The sequence below is a fragment of the Drosophila takahashii genome, chromosome X (assembly GCF_030179915.1).
Source record: "Drosophila takahashii strain IR98-3 E-12201 chromosome X, DtakHiC1v2, whole genome shotgun sequence".
Taxonomy (NCBI): Eukaryota; Metazoa; Arthropoda; class Insecta; order Diptera; family Drosophilidae; genus Drosophila; species Drosophila takahashii.
In genome coordinates this window covers 13489106-13512641 of record NC_091683.1, presented here as the reverse complement: position 1 = coordinate 13512641, position 23536 = coordinate 13489106, and the positions used below count along the sequence as shown (strand labels likewise).

At 40.3% G+C, this 23536-nt stretch overlaps 1 protein-coding gene and 1 long non-coding RNA gene across 6 annotated transcripts in view; one reads left to right on the top strand and one right to left on the bottom strand.

Moving 5' to 3' along the window:
* Positions 1-23536, bottom strand: part of sdt (stardust) — a 59451-nt gene that overhangs the window by 22551 nt on the left and 13364 nt on the right. For 2 of the 5 annotated variants that reach the window (XM_017139204.3, XM_017139207.3), the window contains exons 5-7: positions 13432-13562; positions 7777-8958; positions 7335-7600 (exon numbers count right to left, since the gene is read on the bottom strand). In XM_017139204.3, coding sequence (XP_016994693.2) covers positions 7335-7600; positions 7777-8958; positions 13432-13562 — 1579 coding nt within the window. Of the gene's footprint in view, positions 1-771; positions 932-7334; positions 7601-7776; positions 8959-13431; positions 13563-23536 lie in introns of those variants that run through there. The other 3 variants (XM_017139212.3, XM_017139213.3, XM_017139210.3) reach the window with 3 other exon arrangements.
* Positions 19757-20790, top strand: LOC138913817 (uncharacterized). The gene is made up of 3 exons (XR_011419671.1): positions 19757-20230; positions 20301-20491; positions 20558-20790. It is a non-coding gene; the product is annotated as an uncharacterized lncRNA (long non-coding RNA).

The window sequence follows — 23536 nt, the reverse complement described above, 5'->3', positions numbered from 1 at the left end:
GAAGATGGGAAAATTGGGGGAAATGGGGGCGGGAGGGTGTTGCGGGCTGCCTCAACTTCTGAATCCCTTCACCGTTTTGCCCGCAGACAAGGTGAGAAACTATTTGCCGCGGAGATTCGTCCAGAAAATTGCTTTTTCCCCGCACAAACGAAAGCGATTACATAATTATGGCATTATAATATCGGAACTATCGGAATGCGGTCTTTAAGCGGGGTGAATTATGTATGACTGCACTTCGGTTGTGGCGGCGTAGATCACGAAATATTTGGTTTCGCCCCTCGTGTTTTGCATACGAAATGTATCTATGAGATACAGCTCAACGAGTCGTGCATACAGATATATCTAGATAATATTCGATCTCTACAAAGACATTGGATCATTTCGGATATGATTTGATAAGGTAAAGTAAGTCTTAGAAATAATTTAACGTACCTCACTGAAGTACTTAAAATATTTAATTAAAACTTTATCATTCTTTATTACATTTAATAAGATCGTAAACATTTAAACAAAATCTAATAAAAAATTTGACTGGTTTTCAATTTTGTTTAAACTTTAAGATTTTAAACTTTTCCGTGTATACCCATTTCTGTTTTTCCATTCTATAACAATGGAGAGTTATAATGGATGTGTTGAATGTCGAGAGCAACGACGGATGTCAGATAAAATACCTGAATGTGTGGGAGGAAAAGGGTTTTTGGGTTTTTGGAGGAGGGTCTGTTCGAGGGGTTTTCCCGTTCTGACAATGGGGAAAACAAAGAAAACACTCACCATTGCTTTAGGATGCGCATATCTGTAATCCGTTCGATCTCTGTCTCTTTTTTGTTGTGTCGTTCCCTTTCTTTCTGACACTTTCTTTAATAACTTTTTTTTTTTAATTTTGCCTTTTTGTTGGTTTATCCTTTTGGCTTTTACATTTCTGCCGCCTTCACACGCACGATACACAAAACATAATTTGAATTAATTACAAAAAAACATGAATAGGTGGTGCGCCTGCGCCATGGTAACGCAAATAGCCAAGAAAAAAAGATTTACAGCAGATATTGGTTAAGGAGACTTATATTTTTTCCTCTTATTTTTAATAACATTTTAGAGAATAGTTTCCAAAAATAGTTTAGATTGCATTTATAAGGCATATTGATAAAGTTTTGAAACAGAATAACTTGTTCGTTAATAAAAGTATGTTTTTTTTACAGATCACTAGTTTTTCCAAAATAGTTTCAATAGAGTTTTAACCGATATCCACTGTATTCCTCTCACTACTGGACTTTGACTGCTTCTTTCGTTTCGTTTAACACTTTCGAAAGGTGTCTGCAACTAGGAACAACAACAATAGCAACAACAACAACGACAATAAAACTGACCAAGTTGCATGTTGCATGTCCAAAACTCACACACGCATACACAAATAGTTTTTGCCACTTTTCTTTCACTTTGCGGGCAGAAATAACAAAAAAAAAGGTAAACGATCTGGCAACATTTTCGCTTTTAATTGCAATTTAATGAGTTAGAACCACTGTACTTGGTTTGTTTTTGTGTTGTTGCTGCTGCTGTTGCAAATCGATCGTGCTGCCAAGCTAACGGCAAATTGCAGTTGCATTTTCTCGTACTCGTATTTAAAACATTGTCGCCGCACTCTGAGCATTTGTTGTTATTGTTGTTGTTCTCGTTTTTGTTGCACACACCACACGCGTTTTTACCTCGCGATACGAACAAAGTCAGGCATAGAATGAAAATGAAAAAACCTGAAAGCCGAGCTGAAAATAAAGAAGAAAATAGCTGGCAGCGCTGCTTGAAAAAATAAGTGAGAGCGGAGAGAAGCAAAGAGCGTGACTGTGTACGTGTGTGTGTGGGCGCGGAGGGGGAGGAGGAGCGGGAGGAGGCAGGTGAAAGAGCGGAGAGAGAGTCTACCTGTCCGTTTTTTTCATTTTCAAGCAGCGCAAGTGCAGCGCGCTCAATCGCCCCAGGATATGTGTGTGTGCGTGCATATATATGTGCATGCAAGTGTGCTCAACTGTGTTTGCCAGTGTGTGTGTGTGCTTAGCTGAGAGGGGAGCAAACAATAGCAAAATATTCAAGTGTGCAAACAGGCGAAAGAGGAGCACAGGAATAGAAATAGCAAATCCAAATTGGGGCTATTGCGAATACGGATACCCTACACCGCGGAAATAAAAGATCTTCTCGAATAGAAAAATGGAATTATTTTTTTTATGATTTGTATTGGATCCTTAAGTCAAAAATTAACTAATATTATTGTGATATTTCACACTACACCCTCACGTAGATGTATCTCGAAGTGCGAATAAATTCAAAACCGAAACGACTCGCATTCCACACACAAAACCTTCATGGTTTAATGGGATTTTTGGGAAAAGATCATTTAGTCGGCACTCCCTCGCAAAGTTCGTTATGCACTTTTGCTTCCCCTTTTCGTTCCTTGTAAGTGAGCACTCCTGAAGAAGAGGAAGAAATGCTATAGGGCAGGTACAAAAATATCCCGTACTTGTACTCGTACTCTTATTCCTTCTCTTCGGCACACACATGCGTACATACTGTTAAGCCCATTGTGCCACATAAAAGAACAAAAGGTGTGCACAGGTGTGTGTGTGTGTTGGTGTGCGTGTGGGTACGTGACTCAATCGAGAGGTATGTATGCCGATTCTCTCGTTTTCTCGGAAGAATCGAGAGCCTTGCCCCAAGATTGAGATGGAAATCGAAGCTGGGGCCTCAGGTGAGAATGTATCACTCCCTAAAATGAATCAGGGATCTCCAAAAGAGCAAGAGAGAGAGAGAGAGGGAGAGAGCGGAAGAGGAAAAACCCATTTCGGGGGAGTGTACAGGTAGAAAACTATCCACTATTTACCAAAATAATAAAACCGTCGAATTCTTATAATTCATCAACCCTCTAACTGATTCTTTTCCTGTTTTTTTGTTGTTTTCAGAGATTTAGAGTTAATATTTTGAGGGCATTAATATATTTTGCTATCGATCCCGAAACTATACATAATTCTAAAATATGGCAGTTAAAAATATTTAAATAAGTCTTAATTTTATGACTATTCAGATGCTTTTAAATTCTTTCAATCTAGCGCAGTATTGCGAACCACTTTTGTGTCAATCTTTTGCAGACTGGTCGATTGCGGACCACATTGATTACCACAGACACAGCCCGTTTAATTTCCTTTTGCCGTTAAACGATAATTATTTAATTTCCGTTTGAGAGGCACTTGCCACTTGCTACTGGGTCAGCAATTAAAAGTGACTGCTCCAATTAAGACTACACAGGGAAAATGGCAAGATAACTGTCATCTTAATTGATCGCAGATAATCAGTTTAGATTGTATAGAAAGTCCTTTTCAAATGCGTAGCTATTTTTTGAATTTGTAATTATTCAACGAAAAAATAAGGTGGTGTTATATTTTTTAAAGTAATCCATTAGATGCATTTAAATGTGGTTTTAAGCTTCTAGATATTTCTAGGTTACCAAGCTTAAACATATTATTATAAAACACTTTTTTCTTTAAAATCCGAAATCAAAATAAAAAATTGTAATCGCTAAATAGCATATTTGTGTTACTTCTTGCAACTAAAGAATGGATTTTTGAAAAAAGCTTTACTTTTTGGATGCATTTTTGGTATAGGTATAGCCCACCCTTGGGATATTATCTCAGTCTCCCCTTTTGGCTCAGGTTTCGTTTGTTTTCGTTGCTCATTCGCTGCCTGCCGATCCCACGAAAAGGCACAGGCTAATGGCGAATGAAGAGAGGGAGGAGGAGGAGGAGAATGAAGAGAGAGAAGGGCCAACAGGTAACAGGTAAGATAGAGAAGAGATTCACAAACACACAAACACACAATCACACACACGCACACCTACGAACACTCGGCGAACAAAAGCAAAACAAAAACAAGAGGCAAACAAAACGTTGATTGCTTGGCTTACCTGCGAAAGAGAGGGAAAAAAGGGTGAGAAAGAGGGGGCTAAAGATACAAATACTAAGATACAGCGGCAAGCATCCTCCAAAGATACAAAGATACAATCGTCACACTTGAGCTTGAGCTTGAGTGTGTGCGCGTGTGTGTGTCTGTGCATCCACATTTATATATCCACATATATACATCACATACATATAGACATCCATATCCAACCCAGATGCTCAGAGTTATTATAACGGATTTATCTCAAGTTACAAGCTTGTGTGTTTGTGTGCCACACATGGCAACACAAATATGATTTCATTTTATAGTATATTCTTCCAACTTTTTTATGCGCTTTACTTTTTAGTTTGTTGCTCTACAAATAACTCGCAAGTCCTTCGGGCTCTCGACTCTTCTTCTTCTGCCTCTAACCCCCTGCACCTACACTACAGTTGAACCTCGGTAAATGAACTCCAAGCTTAAGGACTTTGTTGACTATCGTTGTGATTGACATTCTAGCAAGGGGAATGCTAGTTATGAAAATAGATTTTAAATCAATTCGACTTAAGATGGTTTGGGTTTTTCTTTAGACTTACTTAAATCTATAATATACTTGGTAAAAACTAAAAGAACCCCTAAGTATAAATATAGAGGCTGGGAAATGTGATTTAGGGAAATTCGTCTGTATTTCGAGAACAGCAGAATGTTCTTGCATGTGGGCCATTATTTTTGTTGTTGCCAAGGCTGCCTCATAATGACAGGAAATTAATGATTTAATTACATTTTTGGCTAGCCAGCTGAGCAAGGGAGATGTCCATATTCCGAGATAGAGAGACAGAGACAGGAGGAGAGATTAGTTAATGGCGGCACCTTTAATTGATTTTCCTTCTCGGCTCCCATGGGAAAGTGACCAGCTTGGTAGCTGAAATCCCTCTTTTTTCCTACAAACAAAAAAAAAGAAAATAACAAAACCAAAGCCCCTCTTCTTCTCTCTAATTCCCAAAGTCAAGTCCTACCTCAACGAAACCACTGAAAAGGCAGCACAGCAAACGCGAAAAGAACAACAGGCAGAAAAAATGCTGCGCATGCGCGTGCCCAGAATTCTTAAAAAGCAGCCCCGATTCCGCGATCCCAAGTCTGAATACTGAAAACCCAAGACTAAAGACTGAGGTCTGAGGTCTGCGAGTCCCCAAGTCCAAATGTGAAGCCGCAGATCCAAAACATGGCTCGCATGCCAAAGAAGAATCGGGCGGAATTCTTCTCTAGGCGTCTGGTGAGTGCCTACAGTTTTAGCAGCACTGCTTGCTAATTAATTAGGGGAACTCCTGTCTTAATTTATTTATATAATGCATAACTTTTAGTTATTAAATGCTGATAGAAATTCTTAAGAACTTTGCCAAGTTTTCTTTAAAATAGCTTTAGATTTTCTCACAATTTATAAACATTTTATCACTTTTTGCTTAAGGTAACTAAAATTTAAATAAATCTGCCCGGCAAAAGAGTCGCTCAAATATTCAAGGCTCGAAAACCGAAAGCGAGTCTAAATCATTTTCAGAAAATCCCACCTCTACTTGACTTTCCCATTTGACCAAACAAAAAGCCGAGAAAGAGAAATGTCATCGAGCATTGATTGTTGTCAGCCGATGTCCATGTCGATGTCGAGATGAGTGGATATAGAAGGGGGGGTGGGGGTGCTACTGGTACGGATCAGATTTGAGGGGATCTGGGGAAGGGTAGTACGTACATCAGAGTGACAGTTTGGCAGGCAGCACAAATGCACAGCACACAACTACAACTCGTAGATAATGCACATCAAGTGCAATGCATCGCCGTATCAAGTGTCGTCGGCAGGGGCGTCCAAAGAAGGGGGTTACAAAATTACTACAGATTTTATTTCACCAATAAATCTAAAAACCCTATTAATGTAATAAGAATCGTAATTTAAATGGGACCGAGTTCGGTTCCAATCTGAAACAAAGAATTGTTCAAAATATTCCTAATTTTTTGCATAATTTTTTCATTATAATGAGAAACCCCTTATAGGCACGCCACTGCCCAAAATCATCATCATCATGGTCATTTGTGGGCTGTCACTGTCTGCAACTGATTAGTCAGCAGGTTTTCAATTGTTCAACGTGGACGTTGGAAGAGGACACCGAGGCCACAGAGCGAGACAAGACATTTGGAGAGGGGTCATGGTCGTGGAGTGACCACAAACAAACTGACCCGCAAAACGGCGACCCCATCGGCCTAATTGCTATATGCCATTTCAGTGGCCACCAAACTGTGCAATCGCCGCCAAACTGCGGATGCTTTGGCAGTCAGGCAGTCAGGCAGTCAGGCAGCCAGGAGCGGAAAAATCGATTAAAAATGTATAAATATTCATCGCCGGGCGAGGAAAATAACTCGTTAATTAATAATGAGCATAAAATGAAAGCGCACGTGCTTAAATGGGTCGTTGAGGGGGCTGAAGGGGGTCATAATAATGAGGGGCGGAAATAAAAGGATGCTGGGCTGACTTACGCGGATACCCACAGTGTGGGCCAAAAATATAGTGTTTATATTTTCTTTTTAAATTTTATATAAATATGTTTTAAAAAATTTAGCTACATTTAAATTTAAAATACCTTTTCATATCCAAAAAATAAATATATTTAAAACATTTTATTTATCAAACAAAGGTGGGTGCTATTAGTTTGCCCCCTGCTGTTTGCGAATAGTTTGTCGCTGAAGGCGAAATCACAACAGGTTCGTTTGGCAAGGACGAACGAGAAGGAGGGGGAAATGGGGTGGCGTAGTGCCAAAACGAGAGGGGCAGGGTGCGAGCACTGGGAAAAATGTGTGAAAAATGTCAGCGATGGCCAAAGGCGGAGCGCGAAAAAGGATGAGGATGCGGATGCTGATGCGGATGCGGATGCAGGGCGGAGCTGTAGCGATCCAGCCAGGTGGAAAACCCAGCGAGCAGAGCGAGTAAATAAATAAGCAGTCATAAAAACTCAGCTCGCGCAGTGTGTCAGTGCATTTGGGTGTGCTGTGTGTGTTGTGTATGCTGTGTGTGTGCGCCACATGTTGGGTATTTCCGCAGCGCGAGAAATTCCATTCAAGCCGGAGGGCCAGCCAGTAGCTACTAATACCGGAGCGGCGAGGAGCGGTAATAAATGCTTCATAAAGTGCAAGCACAGATACACAGTGTTGGTCAAATGAATCAGCGGGCAAACAAGAGAGAAATCACAGTTTGAGAGGCACTGTGCGCCTGGAAGCGCCTGCAGGCTAGGCTATATTATTTTGCACATTTTCCCCCAGAAATCATTTAGCAAGGACGCAATCACCTTCTTTATAGAGGTAATTATTTTAGGAACTTACTATTATTTTTAAGGGAAACTCTTATTTTTTAGTAGAATATTCTTAGTAAAACTCACCCTCTGGGATCCTGTCGCAAACTCTGATCGCCCAATAAAAGTTCAGTTCTTCCTATTGATATGCTACTTGTGGGACTGTTCTGTTGCTGCTGCTGCTGCTGCTGTTGCTGTTGCTGCAACTCGTAGGCGGCATTCAGCAACTGATGTTGCTGCTGTGCTCTGCTGCTGCTGCTGCTGCTGGCGATTGCTGCTGTTGCTGTTGCTGTTGCACTCGTGCTGTATGAATGGACATCACTGGCCTGATGGACGATGACGTCTTCTAGTAACTGTGGAGTAAATGCAATTAAAATGGTAATTAATTTAATATTTAAATTGAATATTTCACATAACAATACACAAAGGAAATCGAAATGAATGGCATGCACAATTAAATGAAATTCCACAAAATCAGTGGCATTCAAAATAAATTCTTCAATAAATCCATAAAATCAATCCATTTCACCTCTCTTCTCGGTGGATACAGATTGTTCGATATCAGTAGATCACAATTCTTCATCAGAGATGCCGTTGTTTGTGCCGCTGCCATTGAATTATTGCTATTATTGTTGTTGCTTAAAAGTAAATGTTGCTGCTGTTGCTGCTGCTGTGTTGCATTGTTGTTGCTCGAGTGCAGCTGCAATTCGGCAAAGGCCTGCTGCAATTGGCCACTGGAAATGGCCGTGGAGTACTCCGTTTTGGGTGTGGTGGTGCCATGAACATGCCGCTCCATCACCACCACACTTGCCGCTGACGATGAGGCTGCCACATCCTGCTGTTGCTGCTGCACCATCAGTGGCGACGTGGAAGTCTGGGCATCCACGAAACAGGGATTGACGGGACCTCCGAGCTGCAGAGGTGCCGGTGCCGTGGGTCGATTGAGTTGGCTGGATGTTGCTGCTGCCACCGCCGGATGATGTTGCAACTGCTGCTGCTGCTGCTGCTGGGCTCTCTGCTGATGGATCGCCGCCGTGGTGGCCAAAGTGGCAGCTGCCGCCGGCAAGGCAGTCGTTGCAGGCAACGTCGTCGTCGGCAACTGGGCATGCTTGTTGTTGTAACTGATGTAGGTGATGCCACAGTAGTTGGCCCCATCCACATCGTCGTCATCGTCCAGATCCTCGTTGTCCACCTCCTCGGCGAGATGCTGCAGACTGCTGGCCAGCAGGGATTTCGCCTGCAGCGGCTTTCCCGCCGCCGCCGCTGCTGCAAGTTGCTGCTGCAGCTGCTGCAACTGTTGCTGCTGCGCCTGGCTGGTCTGGTAGATCTGGTGACCCTGACCACCCGATGGCCCCAGACAATTCACCGTCTGCTTGAGGGCCGCCGATGTTGTGCTATTCGCATTCCGATCGGCGGCCGTTGCGGCTGCCACGGCGGCGCCGACCAAAGCGGATGCCCCCGGATGGCCATGCTCGATCTGGGCCACCACCGTGGTGGTGTGCAGGGATGGGGAGGCCGTGGGCACCGTGCTGGTGGCCGTGGCCAGCGAGGGCGCACTGATCGGACCGCCGGCGGTGGCCGTCGTCATCGTGGAACTGCTGCAGGTGATCTGGTTGCTCGTGAAGGACGTCACATAGATCGGCGTCGACTCGTTCAGGAAGCTCAGGTCCTGCCGCTGACTCGTCGACGTGCCGCTCTTCGTTTGTTGCAGCTATTCCAAGCAAAAAAAAAATGCCAACAAACAACGGGGAAACAGGAAAAAGCACAGGGTTAAGAAGGTAATCAAAAATCTATCAAGGCCATGAAAAGCTACAAAGGTTTTTATGTTTAAAGATCTTCAAAAAATATATCATAATCATATTTTAAAAGCAATTGCTGTGCTAAATTCAGGAACCCCTTAAAATACTATAAATATAAATATCAAATAGAAAATGTTTTTCAAAAAGATTTTATCTTTGAAAATTAGAAAAAAAATGTACAAGCAATTCCTGTGTTACATTCAGGAAACCCTTAAAATAAAATAAATATAAATATTAAATAGAAACTGTTTTTCGAAAAGATTTTATCTTTGAAAATTCGAAAAAAAATGTAAGTTAAGTTTTCCATTTCGAGTAAAGGTAGGTATATTTTATGTTAATGTTTTCATTAAATAATTTGATTAAACTGCACACTTTTTTCACTTTTTAGCCAAAAAAAAAAGAGTATAAATACTGAAAACTGTCATCATTTAACGCCGCTGACAGGCTTCGTTTCGCATATATGCAAATCAATCAAATTCCATTAAAATAAAGCTAACCAAGTAACGCCCCCAGACAACCGCCCCCCTTGAAGCCATGGTTATATTGATGCTGTTCCCCTAATGAAATATGAATTATTAATGCGACGAACACATAATGGATGTGGATGTGGAATGGATGTGGATGTGGCTGTGTGGGTGTGTCTGCGTCTGGGCCAGGTTTATATTTTTCATGTGGGTGGCCCACATAAATCCACTAAAATGCACCCACAATCCACAGGACGCCATTCCACGAAAATCAGCCAATTAAGACGCCTCTGGGCCATCATTCAGCATTCTAGCCAATCCAATTGGCCTTAACCTTCTTCTTCTGCCGGTTAAGTCGCGCCCTAATGCCAATAGCTAAGTGTCAGCATATAAAAAAGTGCAAAATAAATGAACAAGTTGAATTATGGGGCTCTTTTGATGCAATTACCTGAGGATGAGATGCCTAAGTTGGGGGTATATAAAAAAAAAAAACTAAGTAGGGGGATCTCCATACTTAACGCTTTAGGCACCTTCTTCTCACTCGGCTCTCTATACACATTATATTTTATTCACCAGCCAGCATCCCATGAACCCAGAATCACCCAGCCGCCGTGAGCGTATTTTTTGTTCGCATTTTATCGGATTATTGACAGCCAAGTCGGTTTGTCAGTCTACCGCATCGGCTTGTGGATTCTCTCGATGGCGTGGAGTGAAGTGGCGTGGCTTCAGTCGCAGCTCCAGTTCCCAGTTCCCCTCTCCCATATCCCATCTACTATATAGCTATATATCCTCCCATTCCCACCCACGCACTTCAGCACTTATCGGATAAATCGATGCATATATACACGGGGAAAATACGAAAACAATCTCAATTAAATGATTAATCCCTAATCTAAAACTGATCATGTTTTTATTTAAATTAATAGGGAAATTAAAATATATAATAATAATATTTTTAACTATCTCTACTATTAAATAAAATGCCCCCCGAAATTCAGAAATAATTCAAATATTTCTTGCATTTCATATTTGCCTCACCCAGTGACCTTTGAATATTTTTTAAGCCCTTCTTTTGTAGTCCACAAAGTGCAAAACACAAAGGATCTTTTATTAAATACCCCCTGCAATTAATGAATAATTTTTTTGTACTTCCGCTCAGTGTATCGATATGCATATTCACGTTTGTTTGTGTATGCAAAATCATTTGTTCGGTTGGCCTGGCAACAAACGATTGACTCACTGCTCTCGATAAGGCCCCGCAGCAGCACTCTAGCGCATCCTAGACAAAAAAGAACTCCCCCCGGAGTAACCCAATCCAAATAGAGCCGAACCCAACCCAGATCCCCAGATCCGTACCAAAACCGAACCGAACCGAACCGCACCTGACCCCCACTCCATGCGACGTTCGGAGAGCTGAAAGCAATTGTTGGAGCGTTCAACTGTGATGACGATGATGATGACAAAAGCACTTGATGCGCTTAAAATTGCTGGAAGCACGAGGGACTGGGACTGGGATTGGGATTGGGATTGGCGGTTAATGCGTGGAATACCATCCAGACCATCCAAAAGAGCCTCTCGAAACTCCGCGATTTCCCGACCGAAACGAGTGACCAAATTATTGGGCACAATAAATGCACTCAATTCAATCACTTTGGAGCCCAACAAACCCTTCACAAGAGAATGCCCTTGCTGTGCTGTAACCATTTGATTTTTTAAAGGAAATAAAAGTGGGTACTTTTTCAATAGAAATACAAACGGCTCTTTGTACTGAACAACTGAATGGCATGATTTAATTCATCAGTAAATATTACATAGAAATGAATTCGTATTTCTAAGAATAAATTCATCGTAATAAATGTATGCAAAACCATTTATGACCATAAATCAAATTTGTGCTATTTAAGTAAAATAGTTACTGAGATTTAAATGCCGGCAGTGCAAATACAAATCAAATGAAAAGCCACTGGAGCGTATATGAAATGAATACATGTAATCGAAGTAATTTGCATTCAAATGATTCGCCATAAGTCATTTCATTCATCGCGATCTTTTGTGCTTAAACTGTAAACGCAACGAAACTGTTAATACGCACAGTGAATAGCTAATGTATTTATTCACCGACTTTTTTTTACTGCCCGACATGTGTACAAAAAATACAGCCAAACCTACATAGGTACACGGTGAAAAACAAATAGGTACCTTTTTTTACTAACTTAAATTTAAATGGAAAGTTTAATTGAGACTGTCTTATATGAGTTACGAGTTAGGATATGATATATGAGTTAGGATATATGATTTATTATATGATATATGAGTTAGGATATAAGTTGAAATATCATATTCTTTCGTATATCATTTTGTAAACCTGACTAACTAACTGGAAAATGAATTATTAGGAATTATTATTAATATTAAATAAGTTAGTTCTGGGATTCATCAATATATTTTATGATAATCCTTTCTCTTTATAAAAATATCTCCTATAAAATGATCTAAAATCCAGATATTAATGGGTATATATTTTCTTAGTGCAACCAATCTCTGGGATCGCCGTTATGTAAGTTTGAGGAGCGAATCGCTTTATTAGTCCCATCTGAATATACTCACTCTTTGGCTCGCACATGCAAATGGGATTGCAGCGTTCACTTTCAATTACCCACATATTTGATTTGCATTTACGTTTTTTTGTTTTTTGTCTTTTCCCCCTGCTACTGTTTTTATTTTTATTTTATCTTCTGTTGTTTTTTTTCTCTCTCTGTTTTGCGTAACTTTTGATGGCAATTTTATTTTGTTTTTGTTTTCAAGTTTATACAACGTTTGTTGTGAGCTTTTCTTTGTTTTATTCACTTTTTACTTTTTACTTTAGTTTCAGTGTCTGTTGTTGTTTCCACTTTTAGTTTCAGTCCAGTGTCTACTGGCTCGTGTTGGGTTTGTTGAATTTTTAATTGAATTTTGCGAGAGAGCAACATGCTTCCTCATTTTTTTGCATTTCGCATTTGTTTCTTTTTGTATTTCGTATTTGTATTTGTATTTGTATTTGGCATTCGGTATTTGGGAGGGGCCTCCGCCTCCGGTCACTCAGTTATGCCAATATCTATGTGCCGTCTGTGATAGAAAGCTGTTTTGATAAAACGTTTCGTTTCGTTTTCCATTTCAATTTCAGCCTGCCATCCCAATCGGGCCAGAAACACACTGCCTGCAAATAAATAGCTCGCATTCATGTTTGCCTCAATGCCACATGCCGCCTACCGCATGCCACACAAACCGAAAAAAAGAGGAGAAATAAACAATACAAAGTTGCACTTTCCGGGATTTTTTCCATCCCGCTTTGCCTTTTTTCATTCATCAAATATGCACTTCCAGCAGAGACAGGAGAAAATTCCCAGGAAGCCATGCTTAATAAAGCAAAGAAAGAACCTAAAAATAGCCATGGATTTTCGTTGAAATAGAACTTAGCCTCACTAATGGTCCTTTGGCAGAACCAGAAGAAAGATAATCCTACATAGAAAAACCAGCTGATTGATTCATCTTTTAACAAAGTACAAGGAAATGTGGTATTCAAAAAGTATAACCAAATCCTGGATTCGCCACTGATACAACTAGTTATTAAACATAGAAAAATATCCTATAAACCCCAAAAAAAATTAATTGACTATTTAAAGGGAGAACTAAAAATATTAAAATTAAAATTCACCCAAAGCTTTTAGAAAACTCGTTGGAAATTCACTTAACCCCAAAGCAAAGCGAAAATTCAGCTGAGTATTCCAGGTATATATATACAGAAATTTCCGCAATATAAACTTCGGTAAAAGCTTTTCAAAAATCCAGAAAAATATACTGGAAACCCAGTTAAAAATTCTTCCAAAAAATGTAATTAGAGGGAATATAATGGATATAGTAGTAGGGGGCTGGGTCACTCACCTTTTTGGACAGCTGGGTGATGTCGACGGGCGTGACCCGGTTCAAGGCCGCCAATCTCTGCAGACGTTCGCGGGCGTGCTCCTCGACGGCGATGACGAAGGCGTCCTGCACCGAGTTGCCAATATCCCAGGCTGCAAGGGGAGAGATAAGTGGGGGGAATAATAATTAATTCGGGCACATTAAACATTTAGCAGGGGGCGCTGGTCAGAGTCGCTTAATTGCTGTGATCTGCCAAGCAGAAAGAGCCCCGAAAATCGATAGTTGATTCAGTCTGATGGAAGATGATGAAAGACCGGACCGCACACAAAGCCAGCCCATAAATCATAGTTATAAAATAGTCCTCTGACAACCGCCGAGAAACTTCCCTCGGCTAATATTTCATTTTAAGTAGTATTTTTCTTACGACTACTTCGAAAGTTAATAGAATTCCTCTTCTAGATTTATTATTCTATTTAAATCTACCTACTTTTACTCCAAACACAAAATAGCAACAAATCGCAGGGAATATTTTCCAGTCGAGTGACGAAAGCCGCCTGTCGTCGCTTGGCGAATTTACGGCACTGACCTAAGCAATGATTTGCGACATGATGACAGGCATCATTCCGGCTGAGTCCTTTCGCTATTCCCCGAACGACCATTCGCTGCATTCACGGCATTCGCCGCTAAACGAATCGTTCGATACATATTCATGAGTGCATTCACGGGCCACAAAACGTTGCCGCCGGGGAATCGTTTTTATGCCTGGGAATTCAGTCAAGCAAGCCGAACCCCCTCCTTTTTTTTTTTGGGTGTGTGGGTTTTTTTTCTTTTTGGGGAGGGGGTCTCAAAGTTTTGCTAAAAATTTGCTGGTTGCTGACAGCAACGACAACACGGACTCCTCCCCACTTTCTCCGCCAAAATCCACTTTCTCCGCCAGCCAGCTCCTTGTCCTTATCCTTCTTGGTCGCCCACTCAGCGCTTCAACTTTTCTTGTCACTTTTATTGCTTTTCGGCTGCACTCCCTTCAATCCACCCACTTCCTCCCAGTCCTCCCGATTCTCCCCATCCACCCACTAAGCAACCCCCGCGTGACCTCGGCTTTAATTTCATTTCGCTGCCCTTGCGTTTTCGGCTGTTGATTGCGTCGAAAAGCGGTGGGTTTTAGGAGGGGTGGTGGGGTACGTATGGGGCTAAAGACGCGCTCGATCCGAGGTCGCATCCCCCATACCCCCTAGTGACCCCCTTTCGTCTTCATCCGTTCCACCCTCCACCCACCAAGCGTGCCCGGGCAAAAGTGGAGCGCTCGGGCCAGATCCAATTAGGCGCCGAGTTGTCAGCCTCGATGTCGCTACATGTCGTTGAACCTACAGCCCCTCAGCCCCACTTACACTGGGAAAAAAACTCCTCAATACACCTTGATTTGTTTTAAATATATTTTTTAACTAAGGCTTAAGTTGGGGTTAGGCTTTTCATCTCGTTTAGGAACTTTAACTGTAATTTCTAACTTAAGATATTCTTGTTATTCTTGGCTATTATTGAAATCTATATTTCAATATATCTTCCACATTTGTATTTAATTTATTTATTTAATAAGTTCTTAAGGCCAAGTAAAGATCTTCTAAGGTAGTTGAAAAATACGGGTCTTAACAGTAATTTCTAATTCTTTTTCTATTCTTTTTATTGGTTATTCCTAAAATCTATATTTCGAACATATTGAAATAAATATTTTAAACAAGTAATATTTATTTAATAATGTCTAAAGAGCAAATAAAGATTTCGCTAGGTAGTTGAAAAATGAGGGTCTTAACCAAATAGTTAAATGCTAGTTTTTTCCCCAGTGCATGGGATTTTTAGTGCTTGTAGGCGAAGGGTTGATGCGGGGGCGTTTTTGCGAGTTGGAGCAACTACCGTGCGTTTTTCCGAGCTCCAAGTTTCTGACTTTTAATCTCATTTGTGAGCGCGAGAGTGTGTGTGACCCTGTGTGCGTGTCCCTGTCCGTGTGTGGAGTGTGTGTGTGTGTGTGTGTGTGTGAGTGTGCCTGTGGGGGGTGTCCATGTGTATGCCTTTCGCTTGTGTCATTCATTTCCGCGAACCCCGCCCCTTTTGGGCATTCCTCTCATAAGTCTTGACATGCCGTGTCAGTTGAGCGCCTCTTCAAGTCCGGGCAATTGCGATTCCGATTGAGTTCATGTCCGAGCGAAGAGAGAGGGGTGGATTTGGGGGGGCGGGGAAGGGGATAAGGGGGTGTGGCCAAAGGGCGGACATCGAACACCGCCCCTTTGACACATGCAAATGCTCGTAATCGAGTACCAAGCTGTTGACGGAGCCATCACAGGTGTTCGTTGTTGTCCGTCCGTTTGTTGTCCGTCCGTAGAACGATGTCCGCTGTCCGTTGTCCGTTGTCCGCTGTCCGTTGTCCGCCATTTGTTGTTCTTCGAGCTCGTTGCTCTCCGTTGTGTCGACTGTTTGTGCTATATTATTAACCTTAATTAGCCATTAATAGGTCTTGCGGGCCAAAAGACGACAGGTGAGGTTAAAGGGAAAGGGTAAGACGAAAGGTATACTCAATCTGACAGTTTTTACAAACTCCAAACCTAAATAACTCATTCTGTGGTCATTTACTCTCCTTGCAAATACCATCTACTATTTAAATCCTATTTTGTGGACACAACTGGGCATTTCATTGCACAAGGGTTCGTGTCTAGTTTATTAGCAAATAAAAACAGATATTGTGCGTTTACTGTCACTTTGCACATTTGAGTTTGCCCGTTTAAAGAGTGCATAAACTATTTCAACAAAGTGCTCTTTGTTGCTCAGTTGTTAACTTTTAGGTACTCCTGCAAACGGGAGAATGGCATATATGGGTGTAAACTTTTATTGGGTGCTCTATTAGGTAAATAAACCTTTATCACCGCCTTAATTATCTGAAATGTGTGTGCTGGCTGTTTGCTATGTTGTGCGGTCATTAAATGTCACAGAGAAAAAGAAATGCTATTCAATGCAAGTCTATCTAAAAAAAGGAGTAACTCTTAAGATTATCAAACATTTTATGTTTAAATTTATATAGATTACTCCTGCTTTATTTATTTATTAACTCCAGATTTTATTTCTGTTTACACAGGGCATCGTCCCGTCGAGTTGGCTTATTTTCCTTAACCGAGTCTCTTGTTACCGCTGCTCGTGTGGCACTTCACACATTTCAAGAGGAGTCGAGAGGAGTGGAGGGATTGGAAGGGGGGGAAAACTTCTCCGTTTAATGGGTCTGCCCTGGAATCTTGATTCGCACTGGCGGAATGAAAAGTTGAGGGTGGATGTGAGGGGAAAGGGAAAGGGGCTTTAATTGCCCGCAAGCAAATCGATAAACAATAAACCAAAGTGCACTCAAATTGCAGAAACCACGTGAGAAGTGCCTGCAACATGCAGCCACCGATGGCAACCAACAACAAGCACAACGAGCACAATATGGACAATATCGACGGGTGGAAAGTACCAGGCAACTTCCTGGGTTTCCAAACTGCAGGTGGAATCGCCGGAATCAGTGCAATCGATGGATTTTCAATTGCCAGCGCCAGTTCCAACCGCAAATCGGGGTCTACGAAACTTTCCGCCGGATTGGATGTGTAGTTCACAATGTGTAGGTATTTCAATGAAATAGCAATGCAGGGTAAAGAATTTGTCACTTCACGAATTTTCAAATTTTTTAATAATGAACTAAATTTAAATATATTTCTTTAAGTAACTTTCACAGCAAATAAAATCCCATTACTTTGGAGATAAATAAATATTAAATAATATAAAAACGCTATAAAATGAAATATGTAATCTTATATTTCCTATACCAGTTTTTTTTCCTTTTTCTATTTGAATCTTCAATGAAGGCCAGGCAAAACTTGCAAAATGTTTGCCATTTGTTGTAATTTGAAATTCAGCTTTTGTTGCTTACTTTTGGCCCTGGCCTTTAACCAGACAGACAAAAAGTGAACAGTAAAAAAATAACAACAAGGAAAATAGCACAAAAAAAGAAAATAACAATGGCCCGTCGCTCGAACGAATTTATTTGTGAATTTTGCAATTAAAATTTAATTGCAGGTGAATTGTGAGCTGTAATGTATCGTGACCAAAAAAGGGTATCCAACGCTTCGAATGGCCGTTGCAAAAAGTCACACTTTGTGGGAGACACACTAATTGGCCATTAAATGATTAACATTATAATGCAAATATGTTGACTTTAAATATTTCAATGGGAGAACTTGCCAGCTTAATTGCAGCGAATTCTTGCGAAGCCTACATACATATATATACAAAAATAAACATGTATATAATTATTATGATTATATTTTGGCCTTCTTCGTTGGCTGTTTTGCGGCTTTTTAATCGCTTCTTTTTTGATGTGAGCGAAACCCGTTTGGTTTGAGCTGAAGATTTCGTCTTATATCGCATTATCTCCGAGAGAAGCACACAAAGATACAGAGATATAGAGATAGTGAGATACCAAGATACTGAGAGATACAGGTGTGTGCGAATTGTTATTATTTGTCTCCGTCTTTTATCTACGAATCATGTGCACATGGGTTATGTAACCGCACAATCGAGTATCGCATTACCGCATCGCCTTCTACTTGGAACTTGGAGATCTGGGAAACCTAAGGGAATCCGGGGAATCCATGACCATGACCACCTGGCAACTTAATCAAATCAAAGGGTTAAGGTAAACAGAACGTCGGATGACCAAAAAAGTTAAGCAATTAAAGCCAAAGATGCTTACATTGCCGAAAACTTTTGAAAAAGTTATCAATATAGAGTTGAATAACTGACGAGCCAGTTGACAACAAACCTTGACCTACTTTTTTGTATTTTAATAATTATATTATATTATATGACTAAAAACTCAAGTGTCAAGTTTTTACTATAATAATATAGTTTATACACACTATTATTTTTCCTGTGTACTTAAATATAAATCTGTCAAAGGGGAAGTCCAAAAAAGCGGTTTCTCCACTCAATTGTTTAGTAAATAAAAGGCATGCATATCAATTTGTGTCAAAGCAGATTTGATATAGCCAATCGGGGGTTGAATGAGTATGAGCACCTTACTCAACTGCTTTTTCACCCCGTTCCCCAGTGAAAAAACCCCTCCAGACACATTCGGACATTACTCATACGCCGCACGGGCCGCAATTTCTTTATCGCTTATCACACACTTTTATTTTTTTTTCGTTCCATATTTCTGGGTAAACATGAAAATTATTTAATTGCGACTGCCTTGGGCGGGTTAAGAGGGGCTGATGGACGGTCGCATTGTTTACCTTTTTTACCAGGTGCTCCCACCATGATTACAAATTGAATTAAAGCGGACAATAGAGTTTATAAAAAAGTGCCATGGCTTTATAGATATCTTTATAGATATATTAAAAAAATAATATTTTAATTAGGTGCAAAAAATTTGGTCTTTTTAGTTTTAATTATATTATGATAACAATGGTGGGAAAAATCCTTGCATACTTTCAACTTAATCACTTTTCTGATTGTAATAATAGTCAAATCGTTAGGAAATTTGGTATATGGCCTTTTTTTAAGGTTAGAAAATGAAATCTTTAATATGCTGCCTGTCATAGATGGTGAAACCCGTTGAAATACAAATTCAATTTCCCAAACCGGAACTGAAAATCATTTTTGCTAACTGAATTCAATTAAAGCTCCGCTTGACATGCGATGAGCTGACGACTATCATCATCTCAGGGTCATGTTCTTGTTATATTCGTTTAAGTATTTTTCTCCTCTTTTTTTGTAGTGTCTCAGGTGCGCATTGTCTCACGTTTGTTTGCTTATTTGCCCGCTTGATTGCCCCGCACACACATCGCGTTTTCTTTGTGACGACTTCAAATTGCAATTAGCTCCAGAATCTTTCCACCTTTCCACTTTTCCACCGATCTTCCCCCGAAATCGTTTACAAAATCACTTTATTTTATGTTGTTCAGACGTTGCGTGCAGAGTTTCGCTTCGCCTAACAACAAGTACGATCTTTTCGAGATTAGAAACAGATCCGAAAGAGATCTCCTCCAAATGGAGGAGTTGAAGTGAAGTTGAAACACCCTACATACATATATGTTAAAAATTGCAAAACGGAACAAAAGTAGGGAAAATATTTTGAGCATGCTATTCATATAAATTAATTAATTCTTTGGGGTTTCGCTCACATATATTCTGGGTTTATGGAACAAAACGTATCAAGTAGGGATCTATAAGTTGCGTGTGTACCTAATTCATATCGAATGGATTGGCATCGGGAATTATCTGCGCATATCCAATTAGAGGAGCTAGCGGTAAATCGTTGGAAAATCTAAAGAATCGACAACGGCACTCCGAGAAGAAATCAAGCACTCCGATGCTTCTGAAGAAACGGCACAGAACAACAGACCAATTCTACACTTCATCTTCCCTTTTCTTCTCTTTTTTTTGTTTTTAGATAATGCCCTTCGAGATGGGGGAAAAACTGGAGAAAACGCTGTAAATGCAACGGTGAAAGGCAGAGCAAGAAAATATGTTCAGGTGAACAAAAAGCAAAAGAATACAGAACGGCAAACAAAAACAGAAACATGGAGAAGGAAAACAAAACAAAACAAGACAACAAATGCAGCTGCAACAGCGAGCGATAAAGAACAAAAGTGGAAAAACGGGGAAAAACAGGGGAATGTGATGAATAAGTGGGCGTGGCACTTGACTGTCATGCTAAAAAAATAATCATTGCGAAATTACCAACATGAATCTATATGGGTATACGAATTTTAGAGGTCTCCGTAGGGAATGGCTTAAATCAGAGGTAAATTGCCCAAATAATTAAGAGAATATAATCAGGGAAATAATATATATTTATTTATTTTATGTGACAGAATGTTCGACACTAGATCAATTGTTTATCGAACTACCCCTTTCGATAACCAAATCAAAGCCATTTGCTTTGAAATTGCTGTGCACTTTGTTTGTGAGAATGCCTGAATCAATTATTCCGATTAAACTCGTTTGGGTTAAATGAATACAGGTTGAATTAAAATACACCTACAGATGCCAGTTGAAAACATGGGTATGTCAGTGCCCCGACATGTGAGCCGAATAATCGAATAATCGGAATTCACTGCCACCGCATTAGATGGACCACTGAGCCTCCGCATTCCTGTGGCCACTGAGGTCGACTCACTGCATCCCATCTCATCCCATGCTAACTCAAAGCCATGTAGCCATGCTTATATCCGTGTGCATCCCGATCCGCGCCCCCATTGCGGCCACATCCTTGGCGATGGTACACCGGAAAAAACTGGGCTTCTTATTCGATATTTAATAGAAAATGAAACCGAGTTCTAAACTAAAATCCAAAATATTTTTAATAAATATTTGATGTAAATACCATACTTGTTTCTTTCTCAGAAATAGTTTTAACTACTTGGAACTATTAAGCAAATATTTTAGTAAATATTTCCTTTCTATTTTCTATTCATACTTAAATATTCTTCTCAGTGCACTAGCATCTCAATGCAATTCCATGGCCAAGTTGGAAAACAATTTCGGCTCTCCCCTTGGTAATGCCATCTCCCTTGTCTTGGCTCTCCCTCTCGCTCGCTCGCCTGAGGCAATGACTTTTACACATCGCAGCACATGGCCATCTCGTACCTTTGCCGCCATCCCACCATCCCACCACCCCCCAACTCCTTCCCTCCACCCCCCAATCGCCACCCAGCTCATCTGAGCGCGCTCAATTGTATCGCTTCAGCTTCAAATTCAGTCGACGATGGCCGCGTGTAAAACTTAAAGACTTACTCACACAACTGAGTCAGCAGGTACACTGGAAAATAAAATAGGAACTCCTGTTCTAACTTCTAATGATTTAGGGAAATTAATTAAACAAATAAAAATAAATATATATAAAATAAATAATTATTATTTCTTGATTATTTCCTTTTATTGCGAGGCTTTTATGCACAGTGTGTAACTTATATATTTAAAATTTAAATTACTTAAGCTAAATTAGCCTTATCAATAAGACGTTGAAACGTGCAGTTTTCAAACTATACAAGTTATTAATAAACATTTTGCTTCATTTTAATTTAAAAGCTTTCGAATTTAATTTTAAAGAAAAATAGTGAGACCAATTAGTGTTAATTTCCAGACTGACCATGCTGTCAATGCAATCAATTCTAAGTTTTCCCAATTGATTTCCCAATTTTTCCCAGTGTTCCTTTGGAGCGAAGAAACTTGCGTTACCGGATTTCGGATGCTGCTCTCCCTCCCTCTCTTTCTCTTCACCAATCGCAGGCCATCCCGCTTGCACCTGCAGGCTATCCCCATAGACGAACATTGAAAACTTTGGCTTTAGTTTTTAGTTTTAGGTTTTTCAGCTTCGCACCTCTCTTCCTCTGCCGGCAAACTCCTATTGATTTCGCTTTGAACAACAAATTCATTGCTTTGGAATGTATTTGGTGTTTTCAGAGTTTTTTCTCCTTTTTTTTTTTTTGTTTTTTTTTTTGATTTTGTATTTTGTTTGTGTGTTAGCCGCCGTTGCAAACTGGAAATTCTTCGGGGTCCGTTGGAGCTGACCCAAAAATAAAAGCGGTTTCGAGGAGACTGCAACTGATTGCCGCCTTATCAGTGGACCGAAGGGGAGGGGTTGCGTATACGCCCCTTGGAATGCGGCACAGTGCAGCCAAAACTGTAATTCAATTGGCTGCGGATTCTGCAATGTGTGCGCTCGAAATGGGTCAGCATCTGATTGATTTAGTATCCGCACAATAATGTTGCTTTTGTGCAGTAATTTCAGTTTACTTTCAACCAGTAATTGAATTTCCCTGAGTGCTACTTATGTGCGATACATTGGTCTACGGGCCATGGCTTAGAAAATTATCTATTTATTTCCAAAACTGATATAATTCACTTCTTAATGGCCTTAGATAAATTGAAATCCCTATTGATTTTGCCGTATTTAATATCTAATGGTCGCACAACCATAGAGCATTTATAAAAATCAAAAATTAAATAGGTCAGTAGTTGATTAATTCAGCAAGCCAGCACCAATTAATTTTTAATGCATAAATTCAAGGAAACTTATTTATTCGGTATACAAATATGGAAATAACTTAAATTCCGATAAAAGAGTTCAATGACCAGGGAAATGTGGAAACTGTTTCAGTTAAAGGTAGGGAAGATTTTTTAGATAATAAAATTCTTGGCTCTCTTTATTTTCATCAAGAGATCTGTCCTAATGAATGTAACTTTTGGTATGTGGGTCCCATAAAATGATCATTTTTTCGCCACTTTATGTATATTTTTTATTATTTTTTTTTTGACAGTTGATTTCCACTTTCGACAAAACTTGTTTCGTTTTGAGGTTAGTTTTCTTTGCTGTCTGTTTGTTGGCTGTGCTGTGTTGTGTGTGTTGTTGTTTCTTGTTTAGCCGCTTTTTATGGCAACAACAACACGTGGCCCACAACGCAGGCCAAACTGTAAGCAGCTTTTATTTCTATAGTCCGTCTCCCTCGCTCCCATCGCTGCCTCTCGCTCTCTCGTTGTCTATTTTGCAGTAATTTCCAGTTGGCTGAATTCGGTGGGAGGTAAAAAAAAAACAGTTGAGGAGGCTGCAAAAAGAGGGAGAGCAAGACCCAGGGAGGGGAAGGAGAGAGCGAGAGAGGGAGCGGGTCTTATAACTCCCACCATTTCCACTTCCACATCCACATCCATTTCCAAATGCTTTTTGTTGGCCACTTTGATGGTCCATGGGGGATTTCGTATCTGTATCTACATGTGTCGGCCCTCCAACTATATTTGCCCTCACTTTTTGCACTCTCACGCCCACAAAACACGAGAAAAAACAAAAAAAAATAGTAGAAAAATCGCAAAAAGCGAGTATAACAAGAGCAAACACCGCACTCATCGCCGTGTTAATGGGTTAAACTGAAGTTTTGCCCATAATAATGAAGCGACAACAAAACTTTCCGTGATTCGAAACGGAATTACTCAGCCGGTGTTTTACGGATACAGTCGAACATCCAGAACTAAAAACTTCCCTATATCGTTCAAGAAACTGATTTAGAATTTGCTTAAGAATTGCTTTTAAATTGCATCCGATTTTTCTCAGTTT